Source organism: Protomyctophum bolini (assembly GCF_963924005.1).
Source record: "Protomyctophum bolini genome assembly, chromosome: 10".
In the NCBI taxonomy this organism is placed as follows: Eukaryota; Metazoa; Chordata; class Actinopteri; order Myctophiformes; family Myctophidae; genus Protomyctophum; species Protomyctophum bolini.
In genome coordinates this window covers 21702601-21723299 of record NC_137871.1, presented here as the reverse complement: position 1 = coordinate 21723299, position 20699 = coordinate 21702601, and the positions used below count along the sequence as shown (strand labels likewise).

At 41.0% G+C, this 20699-nt stretch overlaps 1 protein-coding gene across 1 annotated transcript; it reads right to left on the bottom strand.

The window, feature by feature from the left end:
• Window positions 1-8208: 8208 nt before the first annotated feature.
• arl9 (ADP-ribosylation factor-like 9) lies at window positions 8209-16235 on the bottom strand. The gene is made up of 4 exons (XM_080773737.1): window positions 15731-16235; window positions 13327-13501; window positions 11814-11992; window positions 8209-10723 (listed from the first exon to the last, which is right to left on the bottom strand). Exons 1-4 carry the CDS (start codon window positions 16082-16084, stop codon window positions 10547-10549), a joined length of 885 nt encoding a protein of 294 aa, XP_080629863.1. The 5' UTR covers window positions 16085-16235; the 3' UTR covers window positions 8209-10546.
• Between the last annotated feature and the right edge of the window lie 4464 nt (window positions 16236-20699).

Here is a 20699-nt window from a genome sequence, read left to right as displayed (position 1 = left end):
GAACGCTTTGTCCATTTTTTTTTTTACAGTCTATGCTTCCAACAGCAGAAACAACACTATTCACAGACACACTGTAGATCAATCCCAGAGCCACCCCCACTGGGGGTCATACCTATGTTCCCTCAGCCCTATGTTCCCTCAGAAGGAGCATTTGTCCGAGGTGCGCTGGGGGTCGGGAGAGGGTGGGTGGTTAGGTTTAGGTGTATGCCCCGGGGGAGGTTAGGGTTAGGGTGAGGGTTTGAGGTAGGTTGTCGATCGGACCGTCGGCATATTGACGCGGACCCGAGGGAACATAGGGCTGAGGGAACATAGGTACGGTCACAAACACTGCATCGGCCCCAATATGACAGAGGTCCTGCTGCTTGAATCACTTTCAGATACACTGCATAGCAGTGTTGTTTTCCTCGACTACTTTTTTTCACTGACAAAAACGAATGGAAACTAAATGAAAATTAAGCTACGATGACTAAAACTAAGACTAAATATACTGACTATTTCGTCGACAAATATAAACTAGACTAAAATGTTAGGAAGGGATTAGTGATAAGGGACAAGAGATAATATACAAGTAATTTTACACGTTGGTTGCATGCTGAAAATAGCCGATCTACAAGCTCACAGCGGAGTCGTAGCGCGCCACTCGGTGGCACGCTATGAGCTTGTAGATCTGCTATTTTTCAATAGCTAAAGCATACATGATGCTAACAGCAAAATGGGTTCCCGTTCAGAATGGGTTAAAATACTATATAAAATGCATTCACATTAACACAGCAACAGTGATCATGAGCAGTGGGGATTAGACTATTTTTTTTTAAATGTCCACAGCAGTTCAGTGCACAAACAAAAGTTTTCTAACCCTTCTTTTCAGCCAATTTTGCCCTAAGCCTCCTGCCCGATGGCAACAAGTCCAATTCAGAGTGAAGAGGATGGGTAGAATCATTGTAAATCTGAATTGCTTTTTTGGTTATGGAGCGGTTGTATATGTCCCGAAGTTGCAATTGTTTGTCTCCAATGATCTTACTTGCAAATATTGCAAAAAGGCATGGGCTATGAACTGCCCACAGCCCTCCTATGACTGAGTAGAATTGTATCATGAACATTAGTGAAGACCAATTATATGAAGATAGGTTGAAAAGTGGTGAAGTTGCCATTTTACACTTGGGTGCATGCTGAAAATAGCCGATCTACAAGCCCACAAGGCGTTGCGCTGTAACACGTTGTGAGCTTGTAGATCGGCTATTTTCAGTAAGTGTAAAAACAGTCATTACGACGGCATCAAGGCCCGCCAATGTACATTTCAGTCGACTAAAATCTTATGACATTTAGTCGACTAAAACTACACTAAACACTAAAACGTTCCAGGTGACTAAAATGTGACAACTAAGTGAAAACTATTCAAGAGACTATGGGCTGTATTTTGCGTGTCTTAAGTACGAGGTCTTATTCCCTATAACTTGAGTAAACTAAAGACCTGGAGGCGTGATCAATGCCATTTGGCTATTCTGAGTGGCCAAAGAGCATTGATCACGCCCCCCAGGTCTTTAGTTTACTCAAGTTAGGGAATAAGACCTGGTACTTAAGACGCGCAAAATACAGCCATATATGACTAAAACTAAAATCTAAATCTGCTGCCAAAAACCACACTGCTTGTTAGCCTGTAGTGGTCATTTTAGAACGTACCATATCCACTTCAGAGATGCTGTCCAAACTCTCCACCTGGACGTCCACTCCTACGGGAATAGCTGGACCTATAGAAAAAAGAAAAAGAAAGAAGTTGTGTTTTATTTCCTTATTCTTTTTCATTCCCCTTTCATAATAGAGACCTGCCATACACTACTGCACTCCACCCCGCTTCCCACTAGGTGGCAGCATAGTAGTGGAAACATTGCATGATCATCATTGTAACGTCTTCTACTTTATCACTTTGCTTGATGAGGAGCTGATAATACCGTATATTATTAATATTAATTAAATTTATTGAAAACTACTGCTTTAGACACACCAGTGCAACCAGTGTCATGTTGAATGACCACTTTGAAACACTGAAGAAATGTGTCTGTGATACAATTTACACCAATAGCAGTCTAATAATAATATTATATTAATATCAATAATATTAATTGTTAAATAATATTATAATAATGTGTTTCCATTGTCCAAACAGAGTCAAGAGTGCTGCTGATACCCAGTGAGCAAAAAGTAGTCTTTATGACGTCATATAGACGTGATTCCCCAACGTTCAGAAGACGTACCCAGAAGAGCCAGAATGAAAGTTTTTAAGACATCTTTTCCGGACGTTATATAGACGTCATTATATAACGTCATATAGACGTGATTCCCCAACGTTCAGAAGACGTACCCAGAAGAGCCAGAATGAACGTTTTTAAGACGTCTTTTCAAGACGTTAGATAGACGACATTATAAAACGTACTAAAGACGTTCTGGCTATGTCTACAGAGATGGAATGTAAAAAAACCCAAAAACATAAGACATTAGGCAAGACAATAATTCAAATTTCAAACCTTTTACTGAGAAACATATTTGGGCAAATGAATGCAGTTGCCACTGACATCTACAGTTAGATATAAATCAAGTTACATTGCATCAAGTATAATACTAATCAACATTCATTTCAAATTGACTACTATATTGCAATTTAATTTGGCGTTACCAAAGCCTGCCTGAACCGATTAGTTAGTCAAAAATCACACCTGTGTGAACTGAGTGGTGCAATCCCGCCCCCCCCCCCTCCCACCTCTCTCTCAGCACAGCAATACCCCTCTGTTTCTGGCGCCCCCTACTGGTATTATTAAGTCACATACTCGTGCTCATGACAACATGATACAGGTACACGGACATTGCTGCCTGGTTGTAGGAGTGGTTGCACCAGCCGCTCATCTCTCAGGGGCACAGAAGTATGGCCACATCTCCCTGAGTCTCAGCTCCCTACACTGGCTCCCTGAGCGCTACAGGATCCAGTTCAAGATTGTAATGCTTGTTTTTAAGTCTGAAAATGAGTTGGCACCAGCCTACATATTGGAACTTGTAGCACACAAATAATCGACAAGGGCCCTGAGGTCGACTGATATAAGTCATTTCTCAAGATCCCTAAATCAAAGCTGATATCGCCCACACTGTGGACTAAACTTCCACCTAATGTTAGAGCTTCTCAAACCTTGCCCGTCTTTAAATCACATCTGAAAACTCACTTTTATTCCCTGGCGTTTGAACATGCAGATTAAGAGTTGCCGTTTCCACTGCACTGACTTTTATGTTGCCCTGTTATTATGCGTTTTCGCCCATGGAATTTTAGTATATTTTGTGTACAGCACTTTGCTTCAACCCCATTTTAAATGGGCTTTATAAATAAAGTGGATTACCTAGAATTGCTGAAAATATCTTGGTCCCCTCGATGGCGATTTTATTCTGCTTCCCCTTCCCCTTCAGATTGAATTTGGACATCAGGTGGTTGGTGAAGAGCCTAATCCAAGATAAATCAAATCATCATCAGAAATAATCATTTTTGCCATCCATGCATATACTGGGAGTTTATTTCAAGTCACATGGAGAACTAAACTAAAATTAGTAAGAGAACCAAATCTAAATGCCTTAAAAGATCTTTAGACATTTTATTTTAATATAATTACAAGTAAATAATTACTTTACCTGTCGATTGCTTTGTACGTGCGCCCGGTCCTTGACATCCTTACCACCTACTTTGGACAGTTGAGAAACCTAAAAATAAAAGCATTTTCTTGTATTACCACTACAGGCATGAGCTGTGAGCACAAGTAGGGATCTAGTTAGAGAAATATGGAAAATGTAACCATTATGACACGGATTTGTTTATGTTTCAATAAGCGTCTCGTTTGTCTCAGGCCTCACACATTCGAAACAGAACGTGTGTTCTGTCTGTTAAGGCTGTACTGCCAAACTGTAGGGCTCCGCTCACACTGTCAGACAAGAGATATGACACCAAATCTACAGCTCTAAAATGTAACAAAGCATATAGAGCTGTGTTTATCTATCCTACTACGGATTAACATAGGCTTTAAGATTTCTAATATCAACTTCTGATATCAATCTCTGATTTAACAGTTAAGCTGAGCATTACACAGCAGCCTGCTAGTAGCTTTGTGGTCAATGCAGTTGGCTCGGTTGGACTTCATTAGTGACCGAATTTTGTTTTTACCAATGTATCAAAAGTGTTTGGGTCACTCAGAGCATCCTCCTTTTGTTGGAACTCATCCAAGGACTCCAGTCTATGGATGTTGCTTGCAGCGTGTGATGGCTCGTTTCTCTGCAGTCTGTCTATGGAGTCCTGGATCGTCACAAGTTTCGCAAGGACCACCTTCTGGTACTCTGGAAATAAAGATAGAAAAATATAAGTGCAAGTCTCTCAGAAGAGCAACGCATTTCTGACTGGAGAAACTCCCAGAAGAACCTGAGAAGATTCAGTTAAACACTGTTCTGCAATAATTTCTTTAGTTTGACTGTTTATGTGACTCTTATTATGTTTGTACTCTTATTGATTAAGCAGTGTTGAAGCCTGTGACATTTGCAGTTGTAGTGAACTTTTAGTGACTGAAGTTGTCTATTGTCTACAGTGCCTGTCCTATATGTAAATGTGACCATCGGTGACTGTTGATGTGCCCTGAGGTTCAAGTTGGTTATGCAGCCCTTTAGCACCCTATTGAACCAGCAAATATTGAAGCACAAATACTTTCAGGAGTGCAGTTGAACTATAGCAAAGATATTTGAATCACAAGATTGACAGGCTGGCTGCCACAGTACCCATAAAATGAAGGCATGGAGAGATGATTTATAAATTAGATTACCTCTGAACCTTTCTATGAGGCCCGGAAGCTGCCACTCAATCAATTTTGCAGTCACAAAATCGTCCATTGGCAATGGTTAGCATCAACCTGAAACACAGTCAATAAGAACAAACATGCAATAAAGTGAAATAAGTAAATAATATTCAGTCAAACGTCTTATCACGGTTTGGCCTAAGGTTCGTTATAAAAGTTTAAAATAGGTCTGCGGTTAAACTGTATGCGACAATGTGGACGTTAGCTGATAGCTGAGGCCTTCTACCATGAAGCTGGCTAGCTAAAAAACGAAACAAATGAAGCCCGACACACACCGGCTGCGTCCCCCGCGCGGCGCCGCGCGGCGCACACAGCCGCCTCCATTCTTTTCAATGAACCTAACGCACACCGGCTCCGTCCGCCGCGCGGAGCCGCGCCGCGCCGCGCCGCCCGGCGCGCCGATAGAACACACAGTTCTATTTTCCAGGCGGCGCCGCCGCGCAGCAACGCGCCGCGCCGCAGACGGTCGCAGGCAGCCGGTGTGTGGTGGGCTTCATTCACCATCGCGCCCAGATAACTCGATACAGTTTGATATTGCATAAACAGCTAGCAACCATCGTTGTCCTCCTACCTATAAAACAGCGCATTTATCGAGTCATTGCGAAATCGGCGGATACATAACGTTAGCTGGTTAACTACACAGCTAACGGTTAGCTATGTAGTTACAGCTAACGTTATGTGGGAGGGCGAGCGGGCGGATACATTACGTTAGCTGCTAACATTACGTTAGCTGCTAACGTAATGTACCAGGCTCTTTCTCACCGGCGGTCGGAGCCGGGTTTGCGCGGCGTGTTCCTGGCGGTGGGGCCACGTCGCGTGCCCGTGGAGGACCGTCTCGCGGGGAGGGCGAGCGAATACACAGCTAACTTTCTACAAGCCATGTTAGCTTGCTAGCCCCATCTCCCTCCACTTTGATGTAATGCAATGTTAGCTTACTAAAATATGAACTTTATATAATAACACCAAGTCAACTATATGGTAAAACAATAGTGGATATGTACAAACCTTGCTTTGCAGTGGAGTGGTGCGTCGGAAGTTCGGAACATGTAACTATTATTAATAAAAACGTTTTCCGCTTTCCGAGGCTGCTGCTGGATGAAGAGAAGAGGAGTGCCGCGGGTTGTGGTTGGTTGCGCATGCGCGAACGATACGGGCGGTTACCCAATTTGTTGGTTAAACCCAGAGCAGTCCATAACTCAACAGTATAATAACCAAATGCCCAACAGAACCAACCTAGCGAATTGGGTTCTCAGATTACCCATTTCTATGAAAATAAACCAATTTAATAAACCAACAGGCTTGACCCAGCAAAACTAAACCAACATTTCTGAGAGTGTATATATTTGTGCATATGTGTATAACCACTGCTGTAGCCTATTAAATACAGAAGAGGGGCCCACATATTGATTCAACATTTCATTTTTAGTAAATTGTCGATATGCATGGTCTCTCTGTCCAGTTCCCAACTAAAGGGCCCCTGATGAGAGTCAATTAAGGCCACTGGGAGGACTTCATAATAATAATAATACCTGGGATTTATATAGCATTTTTTTTTGCCCAAAGTCAAAGTGTGTTGGGAGGGCCGGGGGAGAGATTAAAGGGAAAGTAAAGTCACAACACCAACTTTGATGAGGCAGTATTGCTTTGTTTTCAAAATGTTAATTTCCTGAAAAATGAACATTTTGGAGTTTCTTCCCGACAGAAAACATGTAACTTTTCAGGAACAAAGTAGCAGATCAGAAAAAGTAGCAGATCTACAAGCTTAAAACGTGACGCTGCGCCACGTTTCGAGCTTGTAGGCCTACATCTGCTACTTCTGTGTGACGCTGCAGTATGATCAAGTAGGGTGTTAATTTCTGGCCGACAGCGGCAATAATTCTACATGCCAACGTGGCTGCACTAATGTTCCCTTTACCAAAATGAATGACATGGCATATTTATTTGGCCAGTCCTTGTGAAAGGGATCCCTCATACAACACCCATCAAGGCTGCACTAGCATTTACTGATGGATACTTACTTCCCTTGGTGCTTACAATGTTTCCCAGAATGAACAAACCGGGGAGATGGAAAATGGTTGCACAGTAGGCCCTCACAGTAGGCTCAGCAACGAGCGAGGGGTCACAGCTGGGGAAACTCCCAGGGAAACAAATACAGACATGTAATAGATCCACTGTCAGCATTTAATGTCTGGCCATTAATACACTACTGTAGCTATTAGAAAAGAAGTACTGTTGTTTTGCTGGCTCCCAACTCCTGGGTGTAGCCTACATACTAGTAACTGTTTAGTACCAGACCTTTATAAAAGTCTACTCAAATTAACTGCTTTTGACCCTGTTGCCTGAAGCTGAAGTTCATAAATTAGTTAACATTTTTAACTCAGTGATCATTGTTCATCTTTAGTCCCTCGAAACATGAAAAAGCATTGGGGGACTCCTGGTGGCTCAGCCAATTAGTGCATGGACCACATGCTCTTTGTGAGTCACAGACGAGGACGAATACAAATCTGACATGTCTCCCTCTAGTTTTTTGTATAGGGATAACGCAAGAACGACCTGGGGACTTGTTTCAATTGTGGTCCTATTCAATTTCTATATGAACACAATAATACATGTCATCAAGAAATACAAATTTACAAAGTATAGTATCTTGTCTTTAAATTCTTTGACACTTTAAATTCTTTATGTTTTTGGGGCTCCAATGTGTGTTTTCTATCCCCACAAATAACCAGTTTTGAACAATCAGGCCTTCATGTCATATGGGTGTTTTAATGGAAATTGCTCTCAGGAACAGCTCAGCTGATTTTGGCCTCATCGTGATGTCATCAATGTCAACCTACTTTGTATAATTCCTTCTCTTCTTCAGTCTTCAGTTCCAAATATGCACTTCCACTTTGTTTACAATGTCCACCATTGTTGATTTTCCAAGCTGGCATGGAATGGAAACAAGCCTGGTTTTATCGAGCATCAATATTATAATGACTCAAATATTAAATAATCTGCATATCAACACCCCCACCACCTCAGGACATTGTAGTACTGCAGCTAAAACTGCTTCCAAAGTCCAGAAAGAAATGCCAAGGCCTGGCTATATCAGAGTGGTGATTGAGGCTCAAACCATTAGAAATTACTTTGAGGGACATAGACCATATGATTATTAAATATTAAAAGCAGTTTTAAAATGCATGTTATTTGCGCTTTAATGTTTGCATTGACCAGAGCAAAACCATTCTCCCTTGTGGATAATAAAGGACATCTAATGTAATCTAGTGCTACTACCTAATAAAGCAAAGAACGGAAGAAAAAACATGAGAAAGCAAAGTCTGAAAAGTTACTTGGAATGATTAGAATAACAATGAACTATCTATATTTCATATAGCCGGAATCCACTTAATTGATTATACTGTACAGATGACAGAAGGTACACGCATAACTTTGTATCACAGCATCTCTTCATCCTCTCATTATTCAGCTTTTGATCTTTAGGTTTTAAACCAGAGAAAACTCCCTGCAGTTATAGGAGACAGGGTTATTGCGAACGCAGTGAGCACTTACTATGAGACCTAGCAGATCATGTCTGTGCGTGCGTGTGTGTCCCCTTTGTGCCCATATATGGAGCAGAGTGATTTGTTTGTGATTGATGCAACACACTCCATATTTGGACGTATAGCTGCTTTGGGGACTCCTTATATGGTTATGGCTGAGTCATGGTGACATGAGACTTAAAAAAATAACTTAAAAATAAATCTTAAAAGAACCCAAATATGTACGAGCTGCGTTCGCTTCCCGCGTTTGCGCGTCTTACTGGTTATCTTGGTTTATCTTGGTTTAATGTAATCTAATCTTATTGAGGGAATTTCAGCTTTTAAACTGCTGTCTATTTTAGCAGTGTTCGCTCTATAGAATATATATTCAAAGCTTTGCGCCACATTTTCACGATTTTTCAAAATTCGCAGATCTACAAGCTCGTATTGCAGTACCAATCTGCTATTTTTAACACCAAAAGAGGTTCCCGCTCTGAATGGGTTAAGACTTAACACCCAACATCTGTCTACAAAAGGCTTTTTTATTTGGTATTTCCATTGAAAGCTCTTCCAAACTGATACACAAAACGGCTTTGCAGATCATCGCTGTCAGGCAGAAACCTTGCATCTCCATATTTCAATGTTTTATGTTTTTCAGTTTTATTTTATTTTATTATTATTATTATTTAAATCAATCGTCGTTGTACAAGAGTGTCATGCAAAAGTATAGTCCGGCAGCCGGGCTTGTTTTATAGGGGTTTATATGTGATCCTACCATTAACATCCTATATAAGGCAACATTTTCTTATGCTTTAAGCATGTGAAATGTCAAACTAGGGGGTTTTCATGAATCCATTCCAAGCATTAGTTTTGCACCCAAAAAAAAAACACTCCTTGGTCTAAAAACGGCCATAGCCGTCATCACAAATGTGATGAAATGTGATGAGGTCAGCACATTTTGGGCACATTTGGACAAGTGGCTATGGCCGTTTTTAGCCCAAGGTGTGTTTTTTGTACAAAACGAATGCTTGGAATGGATTCAGAATCATGAAAACCCTCTAGTTTGACATGTCACATGCTACAGTAAATAAAGCATAAAGAAAATATGAAAATCTGGCCTTATATAGGATGTTGGTAGGATCACATATTAACCCCTATAAAACAAATTGCTCAATACTGACAGCTGGTCAGCAAGTGGATTCATGAATGTATACAGACAATATTTTAGGCCAATAAAAAAAGACTATATACCAAATGTCCCACTTTAAACAAAAGAAGCCGGTCGGCTGCCGGACTAGTAGCATTATCTACAAGCTCATTGCAAATGTTGTCTCAAAAGTGGTTTTAGTCTGACTGTGGGCTATATAAATATCAATCAATGAAAAGTATTAACATGCTTGTGTCTAAATAATATCTACATCAGATACGTCGGTTTTGGACATACTGGACTTCCTTTACATTCATCCCATACAGTCAGTGCACTGCACACAAAAAGACACCAGTTCACTACTACTGCATTAAGCTAACAGGCAACATTGCTATTGCTGGTGCATCCCTGAAATCCTCAAAAACCAAATCCAAACATGAAAAATAGAGCCTTTTTTTAAACATACACTTTTTAAAATGCTTGTCAAAATAAACATCTTTGGAATTTTGGACCTGTAAAATGTATGAGGATTTGTCAGTTGAGTTCGTAAACAAGTTTGCCCCTCCTCCCTGACACTACACCACCAATAGCGCACAGCTAACTTCCCCCTTCGGTTAGCAAGCCCCCAGAAAGGCTGCAGGCGGGCCCGTGCATTTATTATGAGGAAACCCGTGCAGCTGGGGTAAGGTTTAACATTGAGCACACGTTTGCACTTCCGCATTTTACCACCAAACTTTGGTGGTCAAATGCGGAAGAAAAATGCGAAATGCCAAAGAAAAAACGTATTAAACAAAATGTGTCAGTGATTTCTTTGTATATTTAAGTTATTTGCCATATCTGCCCTGTGAAATTTATGAGTATACTAATACAAATCGTAACTCGGACTAACTCCATCATGTAACCATGGCTAGTCACAGAGTGAACAGGGCCTGCAATAAGGGTCTTTGGCTAGTCACAGAGTGAACAGGGCCTGTGAACTAAGGGGCTTTGGCTACCAGGGAGGATCATCAACCCTCACACACCAGCTGAACTATTAGGTCTCGTGCGTCCTGCACACCTGAGTTCAGCTCCATGTCTGCACTCTGGGAAGACGTGCCGATGAGGTACAACCTGCGCTGGTCTCCCACATCAGACAGGGACAGGTTTTCATGGAGCTCTGTGATGCTGCAGGCCCCCGGCAGGTCCTGGAAAAAACAAGGAAATAAACAATCAACTTTGAGACATTCAAAACGTCGCTGGGGGGTCAAATTATGATAGGCAATTCCTGCTGTCAAAATATGACCCCCCCAATCAAAAAACACTTTGTTGGAAATAGACACTCATGCTTTCTAAGGTGTGATTTGGGGTCCTAAGGATGAATACAAAATGAATATCAACATCTTAAAACCAAAATGTTGAATTGTGGGTTTGAGCTCACATGCCCTTTTGATGTAAATCAAAAAGGGGGGTAACTACCTGTCAGTGGGTGTTGGCTGGGAGGAGGAGTAGAACTAAGGCCCTATACGTCCTCTCTGGGGGGGAGGGGTACTACCTGTCAGTGGGGAGTGTTGGCTGGAAGAAGGAGTAGAACTAAGGCCCTATACGTCCTCTCTGAGGGAGGGGGGGCAAATTGGGAACAAATTATTTAAATGGAACAAAAAATAGGTCCCAGGTTGATAAAAAATAATATTAACACATTTAAATTTGCAGACAGAATCCTACTGTCCCCCCCCCAAAAAATGAATGAATGAAAGGGATATATCAATAGACACACACACACACACACACACACACACATCCATCCATCCATCTACAAAAAATAGAATAACGTGGGAAAGTACATTTTATGCTGTAATATAATTTAAAAAGTGAAACTTTCATATAGGCTATTCTAGATTCATTGCGCATAAAGTGAAATATTTGCAATCAATGAATCTAGAATACCGGTACGTGTATATGAAAGTTTCACATTATGAATTATATTACGGAAGATTGTTTTCACCACGAAATACTATTTGAGAGGGATCTGTAAACTATAATGTTGCTCTTGTGAAAATATGAATGCATAATTGAATTAATAATAATTGCACAAACACACAAGCTTTGAGCATTGCCTGGAACATGCAACAGCTCACCATTGCGAATGAAGATAATGACAAATGGAAGAAATGTTCTAATTGAAAAGTGTAATTGATGGCGTGCGTGTGCGTGCGCATGAGCGTGTGTGTGCGTGTGTGTGTGTGTGTGTGTGTGTGTGTGTGTGTGTGTGTGTGTGTGTCTACCTGTCCTTCTTACCACTTTGTTGGACAGTACCACTAAGGGAAGCTGGGGATCTGATCCAGGCAGCAGCTCATGCAGGTGTTTCCTAGCCAAGGGGAACTGGTCCTTGTTGGAAGCGTCTACAACAAACACCAGCACCAGAGCCTTGGCCATGTATTTCTGCCAGTAGGGACGCAGGTGCTCTCGCCCTCCAACTACATGTGGCAAGAGAGACCAGAATATAAAAGTTAAGTTATATAATGTAATCATTGATTGTATTTGATTGTCTGTGCTAACATTAGACATAATTTGAGCGTAGCTGTGATCAGAACATCTCGCAAGAATAATCAGTTGTGTGTTCTCCACTTCCCACTGGGTTCTTCTCACAATACAGATAATATGACACAATTTGGATTAAAAAAACATCCCTCTGGTTGGGGTGGGGGGTGGGTTGTTTTCACAGTTTTTTGTCTTTTCTTTTTTGAGTTTGTCTTGTCTTGTTTAAAAAAAAGAAAAAGAATCATGATTCTGTCATTCATTGTTGTAAATGATGTCTGCATTATCAATAAAAAAATCTTTAAAAAAAAACATCCCTCAAATGCCATTATGGGTAGCATAGTATTAGACAGGAGAGTTGGATTAACACTATCATCCGGCCCACAATGGGGGAACAAATTCCATTCAAGTAGCAGTAATGGAGGGGTATTTAAACTATGTAGTGAGTTTACACCATTTACTATACAGAAATTGCACACAGGTCCTGGCTTAATTTTGCCTTTGTTGCATGCCACTTGACAACCGTGTTTTGAACTAGGGCTGACTTTCGGTTGGCCTGACCTTCGGTTGGGGTTCTTTTAAGTAAATTTTTTGGGGGGTCAGCCCTATTTTGAACTGACAACTAAAAACATTTCAGTTTAGAATACTTATTTTATATAATAGGTAAAATAATTTAAAAATAATTGTTGGGTATACATTAGCCCTATACACCAGGATATCATATCAATGATATAATATTAACAATGAGCAACACTACTACAAAGCATGGGGCGGCGGTGGCTCAGGGGTAGAGTGCCTGGATGGGAACCGCAAGGTTGCCAGTTCGAACCCGGGCTCCCCCAGAGTTACTGTCGAAGTGTCCTTGAGCAAGACACTGAACCCCTAATTCCTCCCGATGTGCTAGTTGGTGCCTTGCATGGTTTCCGCTGCCATCGGTGTATGAATGGGTGAATGTAATGCACAATCTATGTAAAGCGCCTTGGATAAAGGCGCTATATAAATGCACCATTTACCATTTACCATTTAAAGCACATAATTATTTATTCAGAGTTTAGTCTTCCTCTCTAGTAAGCCAATCTGTATTCTTTAAGTTTGTTCAGACATGTTGGAAAGCTGAGAGGGGACAGTGTCGAGGAGAAAGGCACAGATGGGATTCAAACCTAGGCCAGCTTGTCCGACACACGTGAGCCTAGAGTCAAGTCACTTAAACACCATCACCATCAATGAACGTGTGTGTGTCTACCACTTAGACATAGTGAGAGCATTGACTTACTCTCTAGGAACTCGATCTGCAGGTCCTCTCTGTTGATGGAGACGGCGTTGAATCCATCCGTAGGAACCACATCCTGCTCCAAGGCCCCCGTTGAGAAACAGTGCAGCAGAGAGGTCTTCCCTGCTCCATCCAGACCCAACACCAACACCTGCCTCCCTTTCTCCACAGGCTTGGACTACAAGGACAGTAAGGACACACGCACACAGCCACACACATGATGACAATAACTTCCCCATGGCAGCTGAACGGGTCATGGCAGTGGGCACGGTTTTCTGGCACCAATGAAAAATCTGCCATAGATTTTTTCCCCCCATAGAGATTTACAAAAATATTTGGCCAGAAAGGGATTTGTTTTCACCATCTTGTCTATTAGAGACACACGGGACTACTAATTTAACACCCCCAAATGAGACAAAAGTCCATTGACATTCAACTGTAGTTGGCCTACTTTAAAAATAATGCGAAATAAACTGAAGACTATATTGATTTGAATAAAAATATGTTTCTTTGTCAACAAATCTGGTTTTCTCAATAGAGGATGTATTTGTGACATTTAATGTACCACTTCAATGAGTTACCCATAATGTTAACAGAGCAGAGGGGAGACGGCTGACAGAGAACCTGTCGCTTTTAAGGGACGTCACTGCCTCTACGAGGCTACGAGCGCCGACTTTGTACAGTGGAATTCTCAATAATAAATCACGATCCTGACTGACTTTGTTCATTCATGTCTATATTTTGAACACGGGCTTATATTATGTTCTACCTACCGAAGAGCTCAACTCGTTGTTGTATAATACTATAATTAACTTGAATAGTTGGGAAAATAACCCAGCTAAATGGAGGAGTGACATATATCCTGACATTTTCAACTACCTAGTGAATTATCCAGATGATTAATAATTCGTTTTGTAAGATGCTGTTTGGGTAATTTGAATAATTTCCCACAAATACATAGCCTATAAAACGAAACACAACAAATATACTGTATCTGGGTATTGAAAACCTCAAGGGATGCGACTGACGTACAGTTATAGTATAATACCGTGCGACCACTTTAACTTGACATTTACAATGCTAGCACTTTTGACACACTGATGAAGTATAATATACTACATTGTGGGTTTTATATTGAGATAACAGGTATGTGACATTGAAAAGGACAAATCAAACATACTGTATGGGACACTTTATTAGAACACAAAAACAATTGCTACAGCCTCAGTAATGAACCAGTGAAATTAGGGTATTTTTAGTACACCGTTCTAACGGACCTGAAGTGGGCCCGCTGTCTCATTTGGGGGCGTGAAATTTGTTTTCTATTGGCAATATCGGTAGAGGGTGCAGTGGAGTAACTAAAAGTATTTTTCTTCCGGTGGTGTGGCCCGGGCTCCTGCGGGAGGTTTGCACATGTGCCGTGTAAACAGGAACTGTGATGATGGAGTGTTCCAGCAGAGGTGCTAGAGGTGCATGAGAGTTGCTGACCCTGAACTGAAATAATAAAAAGGATATCAAAAAAAGAGAATAGTACAAAGTTGATTTTGTTTTTATTTTTAAAAGTATATCAATTTCATAACTGTGGAATTTTTTGTGTGTATAACAAACTGAAAGATAAAGGACAAGTACATTTACTAAATGTTAATGTTTTTGTATATTTTCTTTTGTGGATTTTCCATATTCTTTAGTACATGTGTCAAACTTTTATTTTTGTGAAATGACAAAGGATACTGTTCATTCAAGTGCTGTGGATAATATAAAACATTTGAAAAGGGAAGGGTGACTGCCGTTTAATTCTCAACTGTTCTGGATCTCATTATTTACGTTTTGAGCTTTCTATCTAGCACCTCTGCTGGAACACTCCATCATCGCAGTTCCTGTTTACACTGAGCATGTGCAAACCTCCCGCAGGAGACCGGGCCGCATCTCCGTGCTCTATCCTCTTTATTTGTCCTAGTCCCCAAGGAGGAAGTTGCTAAGGTTGCACTGGAAAGGGAAGACTGGAGATCTGTGTTGGAACCGTTACTCCCGCAACCCAATTCTGGATAAGCAGTTGTAGATGCAAGATGGATGAGGCAGTCTAGTCTACTCAGTGAGTGGGTCTATGGTCTTGAGCCAGGCTACTGTTATTTTATGTTTATACCTGGCATACATACATACAACTAAAATTATAATAATATGCAGTACCTTTTGAACTACTTTAAAGCTACATCTGACTAGTAAAGCTCTATAGATAGATAGCTACTATGGTTGTAAATTGTAATACCATAACATTTTAATTATAATAATGCTACATCTGACTATAATCTCTATAGATAGCTACTATGGTATAATCTGTCTGTCAAATTGGATTATACACGTTTGGTAACTTTGGGAACCCTAACTTTAATAGAAGACTCCAACATACCTCGACAACAACAGCAGCCTCCGAGGTGTCAACATGTGCAGTCACGGCTTCCACGACAACATGTTGTTGTTGTTGTTGTTGTTGTTGTTGTTGCAGGACGTCTCCGTCTCCAGGTGGTCCATGTCGGTCTTGTTCGGGTTCTTCTGGTTGCTCTCCAGGCTCGGCTCGGGTATCAGTCTCAGCAGAATGTCGCTGTATTATCTCTGCAGTCGGTGTGTTGTCGTCTCGTCGTGGTGAAGCAGACAGATAGCTCCAGACAGCATACACAAGTCCACCCGTTACAGCGACGGAGGCTCCCACCAGTCCCGCTTCTCTCAACCCAGGCATGGTTTCAATGTAAACAAACTCTCTCATATAACAATTAACTTCGTCGTGTCTGTTTTCGTCATTTCTTAAACATCGAAATGAATGAATGGATCTATCCACCGCCGCCTATCAACAACAAGTGGTCCGTGGATTATTTATTACACAGACACTGACAGGAAGTAGTTCTTTTAAGCAACTGGATTTCCTGCAGACAAAAACATATGTGCGGTGCACTTCTACGCCATGTCCACTCGAGTGCAGTGTTGGGCCACAGAAAAAAACCTGTTGTGTGCATATCGTGGGTTCAACTCTATGCGTGGGCTTGATTGATTGACAAGAGGATTTAAATCCCAAGAAAGCCTATGCCTTCATATTCAATTCCTCGGACGACATAGGGGTGACATAGGGTGGCCCTGGACAGCAGTACTGATGGTCACTACGCCCCCATTAAGGTTGTATTTTTTATTTATAAATTATATTATATTTTTTATATATTCTTCCTAGTCTTTTATCTATGCAATTCCCCTGCTTGTCTTTCATCCCCTATTCACTTAAATACATAAACAAACATGTAACATATTGTATGCAAGTGGACATTTTAGCCTGATGATGGCAGTAGATGAAAGGTCATAGGGTCACTAAACTCTGCAGGTCAAAGTAAATTCCATGGTATAGTTTTTTGTGATATTGTTGCTGTCGGTCAGAAACCAGAAACGTATCTCTTAACCCTGAACATACAACAACTAACAGTAGCCCAAAATTTGATCTCTCGTAGATGTATTTATCGATTCTGACATTTTCAATCTACGAGAGTTCAAATACTTCTAGCCGCGAAACCACCTGCCTCAAAGTAACACTGAACATGTACAAATGCAAAATCTAAGGTGTTTTTCCTGGTTGCCCCACCTGGGAGAGATGGAGAGAGGGAGGGAGATTTCACTCACACAATAACCTGAGGAGCCGGCGCTATCCGAGGTGCTGAACTCTTTGGAAATGCTCACCTGAATGGCAGTCAAGGAGTGAGCACTAGAGTCTCTGTAAAGACAAGAATCTGCTGTCAATCATTATGAGCAACTTTCTGTTGTCTCCATTAGCTGTGTGTGATTGGCATGGGAGCAAAGTCGTTTAGTGGAGCACTCTTTTTAAATCACTCATTGTCTATATGTTACATACCACCTGTTTTTGTTTTTCTCCTTATGGCACTCTTAAGGTCGATTCATACTCCTATTTTAGAGCCGAATAAAAGTCGGTTCGGCGCTGTAGAGCCTACAATTTGACGTCATTTGAGGTTCGGGGGGGCGGGTACCGTCCTAAAGTCGGCTCTTCGGTGCTACTGAAATTTTCTGACGAGCCGAAATCATTTCGGCACTACAGCGCCGAAACAGGAGTATGAATCGGCCTTTATGTTCACCTATAGTCTTATTTTAGGCCGTTTTATGCTTTCACCAATCTAGCACAGTCTCCATAAACATTTTAGAGAATACATTATATGAGAATGGCACTCGATTGTGAGTGAAACTGCTGCCTTCAATTACAATGCACCAGTTTCACTCACAATTGTGAGATTCATAATGCTGGTACTGACTGATACTCACATCAATTTATAAAGTATACTGTAATAACTACTATTAATAAGCAATTTGTAGTTATTATGTTTTATATGTGAGCCAGCATTATTGGGTGGGCCAGGGACTGAAATGCTTATGCCCCTGAAGTGTTGGCTATAGCTTGATAAGATGCAGCACACAATCACGTACAATTTAACTGTGTAATTCTGCCTCTGGATCAAGGTATTAATTAGGGTCTGAGCTTAGTGTCCATGCACATTGCCAATGTCTTGCCCAAAGTATCATCCATATGATGCACACGCACAAGTTCTTATGGACAGTAACCAGACCTCAGTCCACATTTCATAGCACTTTCTCCTCTGATGTTAACTTGTTACCCCTTGGGATGTCCTTTTTTTTCTTATTTTTTTTACTTCACTTATTAGCGTTATATTTACAGCACAACAACAACTAGTTGTTTTTCTTACACCTCAGGCTTTCTTTTCTGCAAAACAGCTTTTTGCCCCCTGGCTGAATCCTGAGAAACCCCATCTAATGATGTTGGGCCTGTGGGCTATGGCCCAAGAAACAGTTTTGAAACTAGTAGATTATTTATTGCATGATATTCAGTTTCACAATGTCTCAAAATGTAATGACCGCGGGGCTCTGGATGAGCATAGTACACAATAATGATTGAGCCAGAGTTGGCTAACAATCTTGTCTCCTGCTTTTCCTACTGTATGTGCTGCTCAGTCATGTCATTTCCCTCCCTTAATTGAATTTAATCAGATGCTGAAAAGGAAGCAAATACAAAATGACTGAGATATTAGGCCTTCTTTTTGACCATGTTGTTTATATCGGAATGTGCATATCTTGATGAGTGCCAGTGACGCCTACAGCAGTGCTTCCCAAACTTTTGTCAAGGACCCCCAAAATGATACTCATTAGCCTGCGGACCCCCATTTGAAGAGATATGCTAGTGACCCCCGTAAGAGAAGATTTTGACGGCTCTAGCAGTGATTTTCAATCATTTTCATTTCAAAGGCCCCCGGTTTCGGTTTGACCTGAATTGGGCTACAGTAATTAGGCATTTCTATCTCTGGGACCCCAGTTTTACAAACACAGGATATGATGTTATTATCCAAAGTGCCTTGGACTCTGCATGGCAGGGGTGTCCTCCTCCCTGAGCCAAGCTTGCGCCTAACCGCATACCTGAATGGGTGTTACAATTCGTTTATACCATCAGAAACATCAGAAACAAAAGAGTTGGGTGAGGCAATGTCTACCAGTAAGTGCAGTGAATTAATGGTTTGGTATGCAGTATGTACCACCAGTTTGCAGAATTTCAGTACATTTCAAGCACAACTCAATACAAAAACTGTTAACTGTAAGTGGACAACACTATAAGAGCATTGCACTTGTTTACGATAGGGTCCAACGCCCTCAATTCATCAAGACATTCAGAAATCCTTGTAAAATCAATGTTAATTTAACTCTGAGAGTGTACAAATCCATTAGGGTCCATTTTTAAATTGTTCCATTTGTACACTCTCAGAGTTACAGAACCATAAGGGTCCATTTGGTTTGAAACTATAATTTAACTGGGGACCCCCTGGAACTTCCTCAAGGACCCCTGGGGGTCCCTGGACCCCACTTTGGGAACCACTGGCCTACAGTTGTGTGTGCTGTGCTGATTATGTGGGGGGGGAAACTTCATTTTAAGAACAACATATATTTATAATCAACTGCATCCTGCAGGGTCTGGGCTTAGCCAATGTAATCAGGTTAGCTAAACGTCCCTGGTGGGAAGCTAATCTACTTTGATGCAGTGTCTGCTACCAAATCATTGGATCAGTGTCATAGTCCACACAGGCGGCACAGTGGCCGCAAGCCCAGTGTGTAATTTATTTAATGACATTACTGTAGACTCATGTCCAACTGGATGTCCAGTCAGTGACAGTCCAATGCCTGATTATGGTGGCGGTGCCACATATCAGATCTGAATAAACATGTCTCTCAAAATCAAGAAGGCTGGGATTATAATGGGTAATTATACTTTGACATTTTTGTGCCAATATTTCCCAATAAATATTGCAGGGGGCTGACTATGAATAGATTTGGAAGAATATAGCCTATTCTCTGCACACACAGACAGTATGATATTTGCTTAAATACATATTTGTATTTGATTGTGAGTGGTTAGCCTGTTCTGTTTACTGCAGGATGGAGAGTACATACTGTATTTACTATTATGTAGTATAGGCTACTGATGTATAATGTTGCATTGCTACTTATATTTCAAATGTATAGGCTACATCATTGGTTCTCAAACTTTTCCAAGCCAAGGACACCCATGCCCCATCTAAAAATGTTTTGTGCCATGAGGGACCCCCAGAAGAATATTTATGTACAAATAAATCAAAACATTGTCCAGCGTTTAGTGTGTGTGTGTGTGTGTGTGTGTGTGTGTGTGTGTGTAAACACAAACTTTGTCCTAACACAAACATTAAATTACATTGATAATGAACGGGTCCATTTGGTTCCATGTGTGCACTCTCAGACTCAGAGTTAAATTAACATTGATTTTACAATATAAATTAGGGGTCACAGAGATAGAAAGTTTCGTTGCACACACACACACACACACACACACACACACACACACACACACACACACACACACACACACACACACACACACACACACACACACACACACACACACACATCAGGAACATTCACCTCCACGTTTGAGACAGTCAGCTTTTGGCTCTATTATTTTACTTTGATTGAGCATGTGATTATTTCGCCACTAGATGGAGCTGCTTACCTACATTATCTACGGTAAGTGTTTCCGTCTCGTCATTAGCTTTGGAGTTTTGCTGTAGTTCTTTTTTAACATGAATTCGAAGCTGTGTATATGGCTATTTAATAACTATCTGAACGGCGTGCGTTTAATAGCTACATTCGTAGGACATTTTGCGTAGACAGCTGCTCACAAGCACAAAACAAAACTGCGGATAATTATGTAAAATGTCTGGATAACAGAACTTTTGACTTGCATTTTTCTTTTTATATAGTGCAATAAAGGAAAGCAACTGATTTGGTAATAAAAC

Excerpts from the sequence above, each read along its gene's own strand:
- arl9 (XM_080773737.1), bottom strand. The coding sequence starts at position 16,084 with ATGAGAGAGTTTGTTTACATTGAAACCATGCCTGGGTTGAGAGAAGCG. Across the intron at positions 13,502-15,730 it reads AGGCTGCTGTTGTTGTCGAG|TCCAAGCCTGTGGAGAAAGG; the intron begins GTATGTTGGAGT and ends CTGTCCTTGTAG. Across the intron at positions 11,993-13,326 it reads GCAGATCGAGTTCCTAGAGA|TTGGAGGGCGAGAGCACCTG; the intron begins GTAAGTCAATGC and ends TGCCACATGTAG.